The 18650-nt window shown below is 41.2% G+C and overlaps 1 protein-coding gene across 3 annotated transcripts in view; it reads right to left on the reverse strand.

Annotated features, from left to right (window-relative positions):
• CLTCL1 (clathrin heavy chain like 1) overlaps positions 1 to 18650 on the reverse strand; it is a 105161-nt gene that overhangs the window by 51650 nt on the left and 34861 nt on the right. For all 3 annotated transcript variants that reach the window (XM_058692973.1, XM_058692972.1, XM_058692971.1), the window contains 7 exons: positions 11706 to 11867; positions 9232 to 9345; positions 4734 to 4907; positions 3339 to 3536; positions 2115 to 2315; positions 1862 to 2014; positions 1130 to 1252 (listed from right to left, as the gene is read on the reverse strand). In XM_058692973.1, coding sequence (XP_058548956.1) covers positions 1130 to 1252; positions 1862 to 2014; positions 2115 to 2315; positions 3339 to 3536; positions 4734 to 4907; positions 9232 to 9345; positions 11706 to 11867 — 1125 coding nt within the window. The remainder of the gene's footprint in view (positions 1 to 1129; positions 1253 to 1861; positions 2015 to 2114; positions 2316 to 3338; positions 3537 to 4733; positions 4908 to 9231; positions 9346 to 11705; positions 11868 to 18650) is intronic.

The raw sequence follows: 18650 nt of genomic DNA on the forward strand, positions 1-18650 counted from the left end.
CCCCGAGATCAGGAGTTGCCTGCTCTGCTGACTGAGCCAGCCAGTTGTCCTGCATTTTCTCATTATCAAAATTCAAGTAATTCATAGCCATTACTTTCTAGGTAATTTTGTGAAATTATTATCACCCATATCATCCTCACCAACAGGGCATTTTTATTCAAGTAAATCAAAGGAAGTACTTTGAAGGGACTCAAGCAATCTTAACAATCTGTTACTTAATCAAATCCTAGAGGCAGTCAATACCTGGTGTCTAGCCCTTATACTCTCATTATTCAGGCACAGTTAGGAAACTGCAAACACTGACTTAGACATCGATCATTAAAGTTAAATAGAAGTTAAAGAATAAGACTTAGTAAGAAGTGATATATAGGTAATGAAGTTATTGATTGTGTAACTGTTTCCATATTTAAAGTATAGGAGAAAGTTTATATTAAAAATACTTTAGAAATATGAAATATAAACCAGATGTAATCTGGAGTCTTCTTTCCCCTTGGTATCTGTGTAAATTTGGCTCAAACCCTTTCAACATGATCTCCAAACTACCTGCAAATTCCACTATGTATCAACCCAGTATGAATGCACTTACATCTATACAAGCTGTTGGTTTTGCCTTGCTTCAACCTTTGTTACATCTCTCTTTGTATTACCCAGAGCCCATTTTACCCAGTTTACTGAAGGTAACTTGACATGTGTTTATGTCTACACACTAAGTGTGTTATGCTAAAATAATGGTCTCATGTTCACCTAACTCCAGATGAGCCAAACACCCACAGGATGAAAGTCTACAGACCTGAGAGCACTTACCGTAACCAGTACACAGAGAGAGTTCAGGTGGCCTTAGTCAGCAGAGGATAATGAAGTGGGGCTACCGTTTTAAAATGACATCCTCACTCCCCACCACCAACCACCACACAAAAGAAATAACATTCTCACAACCTGACAGATGAATCCTCTAAAATACTTCAAAACAAAGGTAAGTGACAGTATTCAAATAATAAAAGAATAGAAGACAAAATACATCAGATTTTTTTAGACTGGAAGACACTGGTAAGAGAAAAACAAATAAAAAGGAATCTTATTGACAATTATACAAAGCCATAAAAAGCTATCCCAAACAACTCATGCTCACCTGGTCAATATTGGCCAATGGCTCCTCATCTCGCACTAGCATTTGAGAAAACTGCAGGCCCTGGTCTGGGCTGATTCTCATCACACTCCTCAGTAAAAAGATCCAGTCTGGGGTATAGCCAACCTAGAGGCAAGGTAACACCCATCAAAAAAATAAACAAAACACCTTGAGTATTTAAAAAAAAAAGCTCCCATCCTTTGTTTTAAACCTGTGTTTACAAAGAAATGAGGAGCAATATTAGCATGCATATGTGCAGGATCTCTGCCAAATACAACATCCATTTCAAGGCGCTGCCATGTATGCAGAGACACAATCAACTACACAAACAGCCTGGACCATAAAGAAGTCATCCAAACCAGTGTGCAAGCTCTGACGAAACCCAGCACGTCGTCCAGTGAGCTTTGGGCACAAGCTGCAGTGGAAGCCCGCTAAAACATGGATTTAACACACAGACGGTGCTGAGGGGCACGAGGGAGAAGGGAGAAAAAGAAAAAAATTACAGGAAAATCCCCAAGTGGAAGGGAACTGGAAGGACTGTAAAAATAAGACAGGAAAATAAAAAACTGAAGAGAAGAGAATCATTATCACCGAATGACAGATGCTAGCAGCAACACCGACAACTCATACCAAAGCACTTCCAGAGAAGGAAGGGTATTTTATAAACTTCAGAATCAGCAACCACCTACCACAAATTAATTATCTGTGAAATGCTAATGGTTAGGCATGTATTACCTTTTTGGCATAGAGGACAATTTTCTGGAATTGGCCTGTTTCTGCAAAACACTGGATAACCTTGCTCGGCACATTTGCCCGAAGATACACACTCAGAGCAAGTGTAGGGTCAGCAGTTTTGACCAAATCTCCAAGTTCTTCTGAACACTCCAGCTGTGGTGTGCCAAAGAGAGAGGGCAAGATTAGGACCAGAGGAACCTGTGATCTAGTTTAATAACTGTGCTGAGGGCTGTGATTTCATAAGTGTTTGTACCTTATCTTCTTTCAGCCACTTTTCTAAGAGTTGCTTGCGACCCTGCTGAAGCACTGGACGGCAAAGTTCTAAGGATTCAAGTTTATTGAGCTGACCCTGGTCAAGGAGGATTCCAAAGTACTGGAGCAAAGGAGAGGCCTGCCCAGGCTGGGCGGGAATACTTTGGAACTTCCGAACTGTGTCACTGGTACGCAGGACTCCCTATGACAAATGGAAATGTAGGTTGTTATGCTGTACTCAAAGGCTGTCCCTTTACTTAACTCGCTTGTATTAAAAAAAAAAAAAAATCGCTGCGGTGCCTGGGTGGCTCAGTTGGTTCAGCAGCCGACTTCACAGTTTGTGGGTTCGAGCCCCATGTCAGGCTCTGTGCTGACAGCTTGGAGCCTGGAGCCTGCTTTGGATTCTGTGTCTCCCTCTCTTTCTGCCCCTCCCCCACTCACCCACAGTCTCTCGCTCTCTCTCTCAAAAATAAATAAATATTAAAAAAAAAAAATTGCCGATGGAAATTCCACACAGAATTGTCAGGGACAGAAAGTCCTCTACCAAGGCAATGGCTTCCACCTTCAGCAAAAACCACAAGCACAGCGAGTCTCAGTCTCACAGGTGACTTCTAGGAAGAAACTTCCTCCCTAGCATGCTGCAGTGAGAATTAGGCTTTTAAATCAGCCTGGCAATAGTGAAGTTCTACCATTATTATGTTCTAATTCAAAATACTCAAAAGTCATGCGTGAAGACTAGAAATGGTTTGTTCATAAGTATCCCTTGAAAGAAGAAATCGTTTCAATGAAAAGCAACTCAAAACCCTTTATTTACTTAGGAGCAGATCTAGGCCTCGGACAATTTATCCTAATGAAATAAACAGAAAAAAATGCCCTAAGCAGTACTGTTACACTCTAGATGAGCAGAGAAAGTCGAGAGCAGAATATGACTAAATAAAACAGGGTACAACTACTTGATGTATAATACAGTTCTGTATTTCCTAAGCTAAGAAGCTGCATGAGAAATATGTATGTATGTACGTAGATGAGAACTGGAAGAGAATAAAAAAATGTTGTTGCAGCAGGATTGTGCTTTTTGTTGATTTCTCATTGTTGTCATGCCATTGGCACAAATTTTAAAGCTAAAACAACTAACAAAACAGCAACACACTCCAACATCAGTAGTGGAATGCTTTTATAATTTATTTCACTCTCAGATTGGTACACAGTGTTGTAGGGCCATTACCTTTGGTGCAGATGCTGCTACTTTGGCGGCTTCAGCATAGCTCCCCTGTGCAAAGAGGGTAGTGAATTTTCTCACGAATAACTCCTCCGCCCCAGCCAAGTTACTACGAATGGCCAAGCGCAGACCAAGGTCTGGATTTTGAAGCACACTGGTTGCATAATTCACAATGTTATCTTCCTCGACACAAACTGACAGCACCTATAAAGACCCAACAAGTGAGACTGGCCTAGCCTAGAAAAGTGCTCGATATACACATACTACTACATCCTGCTCTCAGGTACTGCAGTATCAGCAAAATTCTAAAGCTCAGGCTGAGTATGCCTAGAATGTTGGCTCTAACAGTGACAGAATGCACAGGAGCCAAACACCTAATGGCAACACAACAGAATATCATGGTAGAGACACAGCATGGGATTCCATGTAGTTATTTTAAAAGACTATAAAAATACCAAGTGAGAAAAAAAATAAAGTTGCATGGACATTGACCAGTGATGTGTTCAAGATGATCACTCTGCCAAAATGACCTATTTGGGGGTGTGGAACCGACAGTTTTTCTTCTTAAATGTTCTTTTTTTTAAAGCACAGATTTTCAGGGCGCCTGGGTGGCTTGGTCGGTTGAGCGTTTGACTTTGGCTCAGGTCATGATCTCGTGGTTTGTGAGTTTGAGCCCCGTATCCAGCTCTGTGCTGACAGCTCAGAGTCTGGAGCCTGCTTCAGATTCTGTGTCTCCCTCTCTCTCTGCCCCTCCCATGCTCATACTCTGTCTCCCTCCCTCAAATAAACACTAAAAATAAAAAAAATAAAAAAAAAAGCACAGATTTTCTTCTACTAACTGTTTTTTTTTAACTTTAGTTGAGAGGGGTGCCTGGGTGGCTCAGTCAGTTGAGCATCCAACCTCGGCTCAGGTCATGATCTCGCTGTCTGTGAGTTTAAGCCCCATGTTGGACTCTGCTGACAGCTTGGAGCCTGGAGCCTGTTTCAGATTCTGTATCTCCCTCTCTCTCTGCCCCTCCCCCACTCATGCTGTCTCTCTCTCTCTCTCTCTCTGTCAAAAATAAAACATTAAAAAAAATTTAACTTTAGTTGAGAGAGGTAATTTAGGTAGCATAGTACTTGCTTTTCAACCCTCCCCAATCAGTATGTGTCTGGCTGGTGTGTATCAGAACTGCTGCTTCACTGAGAGAAGCTTCATGCAGTAAGGGAGCTACTCTCTTCTCAGAATCGATCCTGTGTTAGGAGTGATATAAAGTAATGGCAAGAAGTAGAAGGGAGACATGGGTATAAGTTGAATAACAGGAGGTAACTATACTTGACCACTGTCTTGGAGAAGTAAAAGTTAAGCTCTAGTCCCTAGTGAATGGAAAAGGTAGGAGATGAACCCTCCAAGTTCCATACCTGTCCCTTTTTGTTGACACCAATAATTCCAGAAGTAGATTCATGTGGAGCAGTGACAAATATCGTGTCAGCACTGATACGGTTCATGTAGATGCACACGCCAGACTCTAGGTCATACATGTGAAGATAGCCATATTTCGTGATCAAGTAAATAACACCATGTTTAGCTCCAATCTATAGGAAGATACAGAACAGATAGAAAGAAGCCAAATAGGGCAAAAGAGCTCACAAATGATGAAAGATCTTGAGTTATTAAGCCCAAAAGATCACTTACTATTGGTGGGGAGCATTATGCTGCTGAGATGTAGATCCCAAGTTGATTCCAGTCAAGTCCTACCCACTTGAGAATAGTTTTATCTTTTTTTATTTTATTTTTTTAATACGAAATTTATTTTCAAATTGGTTTTCATACAACATCCAGTGCTCATCCCAACAGGTGCCCTCCTCAATGCCCATCACCCACTTTTCCCTCCCTCCCACCCCCCATCAACCCTCAGTTTATTCACTTGAGAATAGTTTTAAAGCCAATACTTTGGCCAACTCTTCTCAAATAAAGGTCCAATAAATTAGGCTATTCATTTATCTTTCAGGTATAACTATCCTCTCCTTACTTCCTTACCAAATCCTTTTAGAAGAAGCTGCAAGTTCATAAAATCAGAGGAAAGTTCTGGGAAAAGACCTCATACACTGTGTTCACATTTCAGCTTGCCCTCCACCACCATTTAGTAACCTTTGACCTTTGCCAAGTTGTATTAACTCCTACAGAAGATTTAACACATGAGAAATTCTGAAGGGGTGGGAGAAAGACTGATTAACTTGCCAAATTAAATTATTGTATGGGGCGCCTGGCTGGCTCAGTTGGAAAAACATGTGACTCTTGATCTCAGGGCTCTAGTTCATGAGTTCAAGCCCCACGTGGGGTATAGAGATTACTAAAAACAAAATAAACTTTAAAAAGTTATTATAAGGAGGCTGCCTGTGTGGCTCAGTTGGTTAGGCATCCAACTTCAGCTCATGATCTCACAGCTCGTGAGTTCAAGCCCCATATTGGGCTCTGTGCTGACAGCTCAGAGCCTGGAGCCTGCTAAGGATTCTGTGTCTCCCTCTCTCTCTGCCCCTCCCCCACTTGCACACTTGCTCACTTGCTCTCTCTCTCTCCCAAAAATAAATAAATGTTAACAAAAAAGTTATTATAGGGGTGCCTGGGTGGTTCATTTGGTTAAGCATCTGACTCTTGATTTTGGCTCAGGTCATGGCCTTGCAGTCGTTAGATCAAGTGCCCCACTGGGCTCCACACTGAGTGTGACCCCTGCTTGGGATTCTCTTTCTCTCTCTTTCTCTCTCCCTCTTGCTCCCTCCCTCTGCCCCTCTGCTCCCCCTTGCTCCTCTGCTTGTGCTATTGTTCTCTCTCTCTCTCTCTAAAAAAATAAATTATTATGAAACCTAGAGTAATTTTATTTGTTTGTTTATTTTAAAAATTAAAAGATCTCGGGGCACCTGAGTGGCTCAATTGGTTAAGCATCCAACTTCAGCTCAGGTCATGATCTTGTGGTTCATGAGTTCGAGCTCCATGTTGGGCTCTGTGCTGACAGCTCAGAGCCTGGAGCCTGCTTCAGATTCTGTTTCTTCCTCTCTCTCTACCACTTGCTGCTCACACTCTGTCTCTCTCAAAAATAAATAAACATAAAAATTTTTTTTTTAATTTAAAGATCTCCACTGCAAGATCAAGAGTCACAGCCAGCAACTGAGCCAGCCAGGCGCCCCAAACCTATCATTATGTTACTTTATTTTATTATTTTACTCTATTATTTTTTTTAATGTTTATTCACTTTTGAGAGAGAGAGACAGAAAGTGAGAGGGAGAAGGGCAGAGAGAGGGAGACACAGAATCTGAAGCTGGCTCCAGGCTCTGAGCTGTCAGCACAGAGCCTGACATAGGCCTGAACCCACAAACCATGAGATCATGACCTGAGATGAAGTTGGAGGCTCAGCCAACCAAGCCATCCAGGCACCCCTCAAAGTTATAGTAATTTTAAAGTATGGTAGGGGTGCCTGGGTGGCTCAGTCAGTTGAGCGTCCAACTTCAGCTCAGGTCATGATCTCGCAGTTTGTGAGTTTGAGCCCCACGTTGGGCTGTGTGCTGACAGCTCAGAACCTGGAGCCTGCTTTGGATTCTGTGTCTCCTACTCTCTCTGCCCCTCCCATGCTCATGTAGTGTCTCTCTGTGTCTCTCAATAATAAATAAACATTAAAAAAATTTAAAAAATCAAAGTATGGTAGCAAAAAATAAAGTGGGGTACTAGCATAGGAAGAAATAAAAACAAACAGAACTGAGAATCTTGAAGTAGAATCAAACATATAAGAATTTAACATGAATGAGTAGGTATTTCATATCACAATGTTAATATAACCAGCTGGCTATACGGGGATACAGGATGAGGGTAAAGAATTGGCTCTCCATCCTGTTCTTTATCAATGTAAATCCCAGATGAGTCAAAGATTTTTACATAACAAGCAAATAAAACTGGGGTTCCTGGGTGGCTCAGTTGGTTAAGCATCCAACTTTGCCTCAGGTCATGATCTGGCAGTCTGTGAGTTTGAACCCCATGTTGGGCTCTGTGCTTACAGCTCAGAGCCTGGAGCCTGCTCCGGATTCTGTGTCTCCATCACTCTCTGCCCCAACCCCACTCACACTCTGTCCCTGTCTCTCAAAAATAAACATTAAAAATAATTTTTTAAAAAGCAAATAAAACTAAGAAAGTAATAGAAGAAAATATGGTGAATATTTTCTTCACCTTGGGGTGTAGAATTCTTTTTAAAACATGACACCAAAGCCACATAAAAATGCAAAACTTCTACAAGGTGGAACACACCCAAATAAACTTCTGTTAGGACTATGAAAAAATATTTATTTGAAATACATCAGGCATTAGTATCCAAAAACTACAGAGTTCTTACAAGTAAGATAAAGACCCCCAAGAGAAAAACTGCCAAGATCAGGAAAAGGTAATTAACAAGATGCATATGAGTGGTAAACTCATTCCACCTCAACATTAACCACAGGAAGGACATGAAGCTCATTGGACACTGTCCAGCTATCAGGGAGGTGGTGGCAGGAGTAGGAACTAGCCAGTGTGGTTGTACACATGCCCCTGACGCAGCAATTTCACATGTGGCAGTTTATCCTTGGACTGATGCACAAAGATATATGGACAATAATGCTCCTAGAAGCATTCACTATAAATACCCAATGGGGGATTGTCTAAATCAATTAGGGCACATCTACAGAAAAGATAATATAGACATTAAAATATTATATGCATTTTATTGGAGTGGTGTTGGTCTGCAACATAGTGAGAAAAGGTCATAAAGCCCAAGGCCAGTGCCAAGCCATTTCATAAGACTCTATTTGCATATATGTTTGTAAATGCATGCATACAAAGACACTTCCAAAGGGGGCAGTCACAGTTATCAGTGGGGTAGGATTTCAGTGGATATTTAATTCTACTATTATGTTTATTGATATTATTGGAAATTAATGGACAATATGTATTTTTGTAAGATAGAGAAAAGGCCAATTTCACTTTGTGGGAAAAAAACTGCATTTGATCACATACTATTTCTAGAAATCTAGCTTAAAAAATATTAAAAAATTAAAAAAGAAAGCATCATTAAGTATTGTCAAATATTTGAGAACAGAAAAAAGCAAATAACTAAACTATCCTACAATTATACTACATCCCTAAAAATAAATGTTTACTTCCCAAGATATTAACAAAGAATGGCATACCTTATAGAAATGTCTACGATGTACTGAGCAAAAATGGGGGGGGGGTAGACTGTATGATCTTACATATACAATGTGATTCCAATTTTGTTCAGAAAAGATGTATCTAACTTTTTAAATATAATAAATAGTGAAATCTTTTTTTTTTAATTTTTTAAAAATGTTTATTTATCTTTGAGACAGAGAGAGACAGAGCATGAAAAGGGGAGGGGCAGAGGGAGAGGGAGACACAGAATCCGAAACAGGCTCCAGGCTCTGAACTGTCAGCCCAGAGCCCGATGCGGGGCTCGAACTCACGGACCGCGAGATCATGACCTGAGCCGAAGTCGGCCGCCCAACCGACCAAGCCACCCAGGCGCCCCAATAGTGAAATCTTTGATATATTTTACAGCCAATTGGTTCAGCTAGAGAAGACTGTTTTCTTCTTTATATTTTGGTACTACAGTGAACATTTAATCTTTCATAATAAAAAGGGAAAGGTCTGGGATGTCGGTATGTGTCGGACAAAGTCCTGTTTGTAGAAAAGAGTGCTCCTTTCCAGACTGTTGTTAAGGCAGCATGAGTTAAAACATGAACACTGACATTATCTTCTCTGTGTTCTAATGTATCTATTTGGGATTCTTCTGAAGCACAGGAACCTGCTATCTGCTGTTCCCCTCCACCTAAGATCTGTGATTTGTTCTAACTCATGTAGCAGGCAGCACATTCATACCTGCATAGCCACTGGGAAATCAGTCTGAGCCTCTGGAGGGAAAAACACATCCACAGCTTTCTTTACAAAAGGCTGGTTTCCTGCTGCAGGCTGTCCGACTTCGATTATGTGCAACTAGATAAGAGATTTAGGTCAATCCAAGGAAACATATTGGTGGCAGACTAATGCTAACTAATATACAGTTAAGTACAGCCATAGTCCATGCTCTGTAAGACTAATGATAAAAGTTACATTCAAACAAGACAAGAAAATCTCTTGGTTGGAGTGCTCATGCTATTCACTAACCTACTGCCTGCTACCAAGGACAATAGGAAAAACCAATGCCAGGAAACCTGAGCAAAGTTTAGTTCTAGCATGTTGGCTGAGTCACTTGCCCCCTCTCTGGCCATTAGTGTGAATGCCCATGAAACAAGGGGCTCTCCTGGACATGGGCTCAGGCTAACACACATCAACTGACAAGATCATGTAACTGAATGCCAAACTCACAAGACAGTTGATCGTGCCAAAGGCCTGAGAGTTTTTTTAAGGTTATGCTGGGGGGCATAAAAATCCTTGGAGAATCGGAAAGAATGACAGTGGACAAGTTCTGTCCCTGCTTTTATCAGAACAGCTTCAAGTTCCTCTCATCTAATAAAAAGGTACCACCGCTAGAAACAAGTCTGGGGAAAAAATCATGAGTGGAGGTGGATCAGAGACGTGAAACAATGAGGGTTGGAGGGGGTGTCCAGTAGAGGAAACTTATGAGTATACACTTAGTTTGGATTTGGCCTAGCAGAGAGGGAGAAGGGAAACACCAAAGAGGCTTGAGGCAAGCAGAGAGATGGGCTAGAAGGGGAGGGCTGATGTAGCAAGTGAGCAGGGGCCACTGTGAGTTAAGATGCAGGGAGACTGAAACTCCTAGCATACGGGCACTTTAAGAGAGATGGTAGTTGGGGGAAATTCTTTTTGATGGGTGGAGTGGGTCTGAGGACCTATTATTCTCTAACCCAAATATGGGTAACAAGAGACTCATGTGCTACAGATGTGAGACTTGCTAGAGGCTGGACAGTGGCAACACAAACAGAATGGAGCTTGAGAACTCTCGTTTCTTGCTTAAGATTTGGGAAGGATGGTGGCACTGCCAACAGAAGTGGGGGCCTGGGTAAAGAAGCCAGACTTCTTTGGGAGGTGGTGAGAGAAGGGTGAGACTATGGACAAGTGGTACCTGCCTGTGAGAAAGGAACAAGTAACTGGAGTGCAGACAAAACTGGGATCCATATGAGACTAGAGAGCCATAAGTGCAGCTGGGCTGGATTAGAAGGAAGGCCTGTGCAAGGGGCACAGGCTGAGGAAATCACTGAAGGGACCCTCACCTGCCACTAGGGCAGGGGAGGGGAGATTCAACCACAGAATATAGGTGGCTCTTGGGACAGCTGCTGTGGGGGTCTCTGCCATGAAGACTGCCCTGAGGGGACCAGCCTTCCTGACAGCTGAGTGCAGGAGATAAGCAGGCACACCTGTCTTACAGGGGTGCTTGTTCTGTGCTCTTCTTCACAGGCAGCTCGGCCAGGAAGGGTTCTGTTCTTTCAAGGGTGACTGTGGCTGCCCGGCTGTCTGTGACGAGGTAGAAAGCCTCAGTCTAAGGTGACAGAGTAGGCTGATATTTTTGCCTGACTCCTATTTTTCTATTGGTTCTCAATTAAGGAGGGCATTATATTTATTACATGAGAGACAATTAGCCATATTCAAGATGAGGAAGTCTAGGAAGCCACATACTGATCCAGTGCTCTTCTTATTTGGGGAATACTTCAGGGCTAGTGACCAACCCAAAATAATGAGTTCAGGAAGTATGATAAGAGTATACTGAGATAAGGACCATGTTTTCAGGCCACTTTCCAAGTGAGTAATGCAACCCTGGAATTGCAGGTCTCACTGACATCATGAACTCTTAGACCTCACAGCTCTGCCCATGGCACTCCTGCCAAACAGATGCTAGCCATGTACTCGAGCTGAATAAAACTCAACTTGCTCCCAGAGCATGGCCTTCTCCTTGCAGCTCCCACCCCAACCCCAGCACCTAGGCAGAACCATATAGGACCTGTGCCTTTCATCAGGATAGCATACAGTGGTTCTTTCACAGCTGTCGCCTCCATGAGACTACTGTGTGAGAGCAGAAACCATGTGTGCCTAGCCCATGCTCAGTAGACTTTGTGAAAGAGGATATTTAGGGCAAAGGGACCAATTAATTGATAGGTGACTTCACGTCACTGACTTTACAAAGACTGGCTGTGAAACCACCAACATGTACAATAGATGAGTTGTTCTAAATACTGTAAAAGCCTTCATTTATACGAAGCACCTGCAGACTATTCCCCACTCCCAATTATAAACTGGTTTTGGATCACTGACTAAGTGGCTACCAATTTACACTGTACAGACTCTTAACACTGACTCAGGACACTTTTCCAAGGGAGAAAAGAAAGTGGAGATCTTACCTTGCCCCCTGTGGGACTACGCACAGCAAAGCAGAAAAGGGTGGCAGGCTTGGCATTCCCTTCGCTCTTGAACTCTGCAAAAGCAGCGGCATGGCCTTCTATGGGTTGTGAAACTTTCCTATCCACAGAGTAGAGTTGCATTGCCCCAACTACACGGTTTTGCTAAGAAAAGACATTTTGCAACGAAAGAGAAAAGAGAAGATATAAATTGTTAAATGTTCCTAAAATGAAAGTTTCACATGTTGACCTAGTTTCTCTAATAAAAAATAAGCCTATTAGATATTAAAAGACATGATATAACTCTAAATTTGATGTGTAAAGATGGCTGCAAACACCAGGGAAAAAATATGACTTCAAAACACTAAGATAGATGGTCCCAATTTGTTAAATGCAAAATGTGTGTATACACACAGGTATGCATATATGTATGTTTGTGTATATTTGAGTGCACATACAAGGTTTGTATATGTAAATAAATACATAAATATATAAATACACACACACACACACATTCTACACACACACATGCAAATATTCATTTAAAATAAGGCTTGGGTGGGGCGCCTGGGTGGCTCAGTTGGTTGGGCGTCCGACTTCGGCTCAGGTCATGATCTCGTGGTCTGTGAGTTCGAGCCCCGCGTCGGGCTCTGGGCTGATGGCTCAGAGCCTGGAGCCTGCTTTCGATTCTGTGTCTCCCTCTCTCTCTGCCCCTCCCCCGTTCATGCTCTGTCTCTGTCTCAAAAATAAATAAAATGTTAAAAAAAATTTTTTTAAAGTCTTGGGAGGGGGCGCCTGGGTGGCTTAGTCGGTTGAGCATCCAACTTCGGCTCAGGTCATGATCTCGCAGTCTGTGAGTTTGAGCCCCGCGTCGGGCTCTGGGCTGCCAGCTCAGAGCCTGGAGTCTGCTTCGGATTCTGTGTCTCCCTCTCTCTCTCTCTGCCCCTCCCCTGCTCATGCTTTGTCTTTCTGTCAAAAATAAATAAAACATTAAAAAAAATTAAAAAAAAATAAAGTAAGTCTTGGGAGGGGCACCTGGGTGGCTCAGTCAGTTGAGCCTCCCACTTTGGCTCAGGTCATGATCTCGCAGTTCATGGGTTCGAGCCCCACGTTGGGCTCTGTGGTGACAGGTCAGAGCCTGGGGCCTGTGTCTTCCTGTCTCTGCCCCTCCCCCCATTTGCACTCTGCCTCTCTCTCTCTCTCTCTCAAAAAAAAAAAAAAATTAAAGTAAGTCTTGGGAGGACAAACTCTAAAGTATAAAGAGTAATTAAATCAGGAGATTATTGGCTAATTTTGAAAATTGGGTTTTCTGAAATTTATAAATAGCAAAAATAGTATTTAATAAAACCCAATAAAGCTAATATCTTTCATAAAACTTAGAACTTGCATTTTCTAGCAAAGAATTTCAATACATTTGTACCCAATGTCAAGTGTTCAAAAAGCTAAGTAAATGAGACATGACAGCACCACAGCTCAAGCTCTTAGACCTCAACATTCAAATAACCACCCCAGCCAAATGAGCCCCATGCAATCTGGGTAAAATTCAGATCCTTAGTGTATCTGCCACCCACCTCCATTCCTTAAAAAGGGAAACAAAGGCAAAAAGGGAGGGGGGACAAAGGCTTCAACTTTTTTCTTTTTAAAGATCCTTTCCTTTGTACTTTTGTTTTTTAATTTTTTTTTAACATTTATTTATTTTTGAGACAGAGAGAGAGCATGAACGGGGGAGGGGCAGAGAGAGAGGGAAACACAGAATCTGAAACAGGCTCCAGGCTCTGAGCCATCAGCACAGAGCCTGACGTGGGGCTTGAACTCACGAACCGCGAGATCGTGACCTGAGCCGAAGTCGGACGCTTAACCGACTGAGCCACCCAGACACCCCTCCTTTGTACTTTTCTACTGGAAGACTTGTGTGAAAGTACTACACAAAATACCAATTCATGCTACAACATGGATAAACCTTGAAAACATGCAAAGTGAAAGAAGCCACTCACAAAGGCCACATATCATGAAATATCCAGAGACAGAGTGGACCAGTGGTTGACAAGGGCTGGGAAGACGGAGAAGTAGGGGAGCAACTTGTAGATAAATACAAATGTGTACACTCTAACAACAGAATGAACAAGAAAATTTTTAAATAAGAGTAAGTATAGGATAAGACTCACCCTCCCAGGGGAGGGTGGGAAGATTGGAGACGATATAGAGATAATGCCTTTGAGTCCCAATGCTAGAGAAGACTAAACTAAAGCGAAGAAGAAAAGAAGCAGCAGAGAGAACACCTCAGATCAAGACAGACCTGGATTCCTGCACTGCCTGTCCTCATGGACCCACTCAGAGGTTCCAGGTGTAGCCTTGGGTCTGTGACCTGCTTCTGAGGCTTAGGCTCCTGCCTGGTAAAGTCTACCTCATGGGGGTGCTGAGTATTATGTGTGCTTTGGGAAAAGGCATGTTGAGGACTGTAGCTGACAAAGATTGAATGCAAAAATGCTTTCTTTTGTGCCAGGAACCATGTGAAGGGCTAAGGATAAGAAAGTGAATATGGGTGCCTGGGTGGCTCAGTTGGTTAAGTGTTGGACTTTGGCTCAGGTCATGATCTCATGGTTTGTGGGTTCAGGCCCTACATTGGGCTCTGTGCTGATAGCTCAGAGCCTGGAGCCTGCTTTGGATTCTGTGTCTCCCTCTCTCTCTCTGCTCCTTCCCAGCTTGTACTCTCTCTCTCTCTCTCTCTCTCTCTCTATCTCAAAAATAAACATTAAAAAGTTAAAAAAAGGAAAAAAAAAAGAAGAAAAAAAAAGGAAAGTATGACCCAGACCCTTCCCTTAAGGACACATGATAAGAGTTTCTAGCAAGGAAGCAAGCAATACAGGGTGCTGACTACTATGAGCCAGGATAGAGAGAAATACTGTGACCTCACACAGTCTGTTGAGTCAGGGAAGGCTTCCTAGTGACATGGAGGCTGGAGTAAGAGGTCACAAGGTGAAGAGAAAAGCTCTAACAAAGGGAAGTATTTGCAAATGCTTAGACAGGGGTAGGCAAACAATGGCATGTGGGCCAAAATCCACCCTCCTATCTCCTCCTGTCTCCTTACTATTGAGATTAAATTCACATAACATAAAATTACCCATTTTAAAGAGTTCAATTCAGAGACACTTAGTACATTCACAATATTGTGCAACCACCACCTCTATATGGTTTCAAAACATTTCCACTATTCAAAAAATCCCTGTGTATATTAAAAGTTAGGGACCATCTCCCCTCCCCCCAGCCCCTGACAACCACTAATCTTTTGTCTTGTAGATACCTAAATATTTCATATAAATGGAATCATAAAATATGTGGCCTTTTGTGTCTGACTTATTTCACTTCAGTGAGGTTTTCAAGGTTTATCCATGTTGTAGCCTGTATCAGTACTTCATTCCTTTTTAGGGTTGAGCAGTATTCCATTTCTGTATAGATTTTGATTTATCCATTCATCCCATGGTGAACTTTTGGGTTGTTTTCATCTTTTAGCTATTACAAATAATGCTGCTACGAATATCTGTGTATGGACATGTTTTTGCATGGACATGTTTTCGTTATTTTTTCTGGGTACATGCCTAGGTGTGGAATTGCTAGGTCAAAAGGTAACTTTATGTTAAATTTTTTGAGGAACCATCAATCTGTATTCCACAGGAGCTGAATCATTTTACATTTCCACTACTGATGTACAAGGATTCCAATACTCCACATCCTTGCCAATACTTGTTATTTCCCATTAAAAAAATTACAACCATCCCAATGGGTGGTACCTCACTGTGGTCTTGATTTGCAATTCCCTAGTGACTATTGATGTTGAACATCTTTTTGTGTGCTTGTCAGCTATTTGTGTATCTCTGGATAAATGTCTGTTGAACTCTTTTTGCCCATTTTAATATTGGGACATCTTATTGTTGAGTTACAAGTGTTCTCTATATTTTCCAGATACTACACTCTTCTCAGATATATGATTTACAAATATTTTCTTCCATTCTGTAGGTTTGTCTTTTCACTTTCTTGACAATTTTGATTAAGTCCAATTTACCTATTTTTTCTTTTGTTGATTATGCTTTTGGTGGTATACCTAAGAATCCATTGTCAAATACAAAGTCATGAACATTTCCCATGACTTCTTCTCAAGGGTTTACAGTTTTGCCTTTTATATTAGATCTTTGATCCATGTTGAATTTTTATATATGGTATTTGGTAGGAGTCCAACTCCATTCTTTTGCATGTGAATATCCTGGTATCCTAGCACCATTTATTGAAGAGGACAGTCTTTCCCCACTGACTGGTCTTGCCACCTCTGTCAAAAATCAATTGGCCATAAATGTATGGGTTTATTCCTGGACTCTCAGTTCTATTCCACTGGTCTACATGTCTATCCTTATGCCCACAGGTTTGTTGTTGTTGAATGCTTGTGTGAGTAGTAGTATAAGAAATACATATTTAGTCCTTGTCCCTGGCTCCTGACACAACTCCTAAAACCCTTGTAATTTCCTAAGTGATATGAGTAATAGGTGGGTCTTTGTCAGAAAAAAAGCTTCTAAGAACCTTGGAATCTCCAGAGTGATTAGAAGTGTTTTTTGTAGGCTAATGAGAATGACTGGTGGCTGGGGGGTCTTAGATAGCTTCAGGATGGGGTCTCGTCACCAGAAGGACCAAGGCATACTTAACAGTTTTTTCAGCCTCACCCCACCCTGACCTCCAGGAAAGGGAATGGGTCTGGAGACAGAGTTAATCACCAATGAGCAATGAAAATCTCCATAAAAACCCCTGAATTTTAGAGTTCAGAGAGCTCCTTTTTAATATACATCCTTTTTAATGAACCAGTAATAGTAAAGTAACTTCCTGAGCTCTATGAGCCATTCTAGCAAATTATCAAACCTAAGGTTGCAGGAACCCCTGATTTACAGCTTGTTGGTCAGAGGTACTGGTGGCCTGGGCTTGAGGTTGGCATCTGAAGACATGGGGGCAGTCTTATGAGATTGAACCCTTAAACTGTGGAGTCTGTACTAATTCTTGGACCTCCAGCTGATGTCCACAGAGAATTAGAGAATTAGAGAACTGTTTGGTGTAGAAAAGCTAGCATCTTTGGTGTCAGAAGTACAGTGAGAGTAGAAGCTTGGATTTTTTTATTTGTTGGTTTTTATTTTTGTCAGTAAAACACAAATAAGTAACATTGTGATTTATAATCTTTTATTTATTTATTTTTAAATGTTTATTTTGAGGGAGATACAGAGCATGAGTGGGGGAGGGGCAGAGAGAGAGGGAGAATCCCAAGCAGGGTCTGCACTGCCAGCGCAGAACCCCATATGGGGTTTGATCTCACAAACTGAGAGATCATGACCTGAGCCAAAATCAAGAGTCAGACGATTAACTGACTAGGCCACCCAGGTGTCCCACAATCTTTTCTTTTAAAATATTTCTCAAACATGATGATCTCCTTATAAATAAGTATGATTCCTAAAGGTATTTTTAACAACTTTATTGAGATATAATTCATATATCACATAATTCATTCATTTGAAGCATACTATCCAATGTTTCTCAGTTTATTTACAAGATTGTACAACCATCGCTAAAATGTAATTTGTAGTACTTTCATCCCTTAACAGAAACCTCATTTAGCAGTCAATCCCCATTCCTACCTCCCACATTCCACCCCCAGTTAAAGCAACTACCTACCCATTTTTGATCTCCGTAAATATTCTGAATGTCTCATAAAATGGAATCATACAATATGTGTTTTTTTTTTGTGCTGGTATCTTTCACTTAGCTTAATATTTCCAAGGTTAAACACGGTATAGCATATATTAGTAGAGTTGACACTTCAGCAATGTGAGGGTTAGGGTCATGGGCCCCTGACACAGTCAAAAACCTGTAACTTTTGACTCTCCAAAAACTTAACTACTAATAACTGTTGACTAGAAGCCTTAGCAATAACATAGTCAAAGAGCATACATTTTGTATGTTATATGTATTATATACTGCATTCATTACAATAAAGTAAGCTAGAGAAAAGAAAATGTTAAGAAAATCATAAGAGAAAATACATTTACAGTACTATATTGTATTTACTAAAAAAGATCCACGTATAGGTGGACCCTTATAGTTCAAACCCATGTTGTTCAACGGTCAACTGTACTTCATTTCTTTTTATTGTCAAATAAATATCACACTGTATGGAATATACATTTTATTTATGCGTTTATCAGTTGATGAACATCTGGGCTGTTTCCACCTTTTGGCTAAAATAAATAATGTTGTAACTGATGGTTACCAGAGGGGAGGTGGGAGGGTGGTGGGAGAGTAAAATGGGTGATGGGGATTAAGGAGTGCACTTGCTATGGGCACCAAGTGTTGTACTGTAAGTACCCCTGAAACGAATATAACACTGTATGTTAACTGGAATTTAAATATAAACTTAATAAAATAAATAATGTTGCTATGAACATTTGTATATTAGATTTTAGTAACAATTTTTATCTTAAAGTCTATTTTATCTGATATTAAGATAGCCATTCAGCTTCTTTTGGGTACAATTTACATGGTGTATCTTTCCCATTCTTCTTTCAACCCATTGTATCTTTGAATTTAAACTGTGTCTCTTGTAGACAGCATAAATAGTTGGATCATGGGTTATTGTTTTATTAATTTTTTTAATATTCTGCCAATCTCTGGGGAGCCTGGGCGGTTCAGTCAGTTAGGCGTCTGATTTGTGGTTTTGGCCCAGTTTATGATCTCACAGCTTGTAAGTTTAAGCCCTGCATCAGGCTCTGCGCTGACAGTGTAGAACCTGCTTGGGATTCTCTCTCTCTCTCTCTCTCTCTGTCCCTCCCCTGCTTGCATGCTCTGTCTCTTTCTCCCTCTCAAAATAAATAAATAAACTTAAAAAAAAAAACATTAAATATTCTGCCAATCTCTGCCCTG

This window comes from Neofelis nebulosa, chromosome 11 (genome assembly GCF_028018385.1).
Source record: "Neofelis nebulosa isolate mNeoNeb1 chromosome 11, mNeoNeb1.pri, whole genome shotgun sequence".
In the NCBI taxonomy this organism is placed as follows: Eukaryota; Metazoa; Chordata; class Mammalia; order Carnivora; family Felidae; genus Neofelis; species Neofelis nebulosa.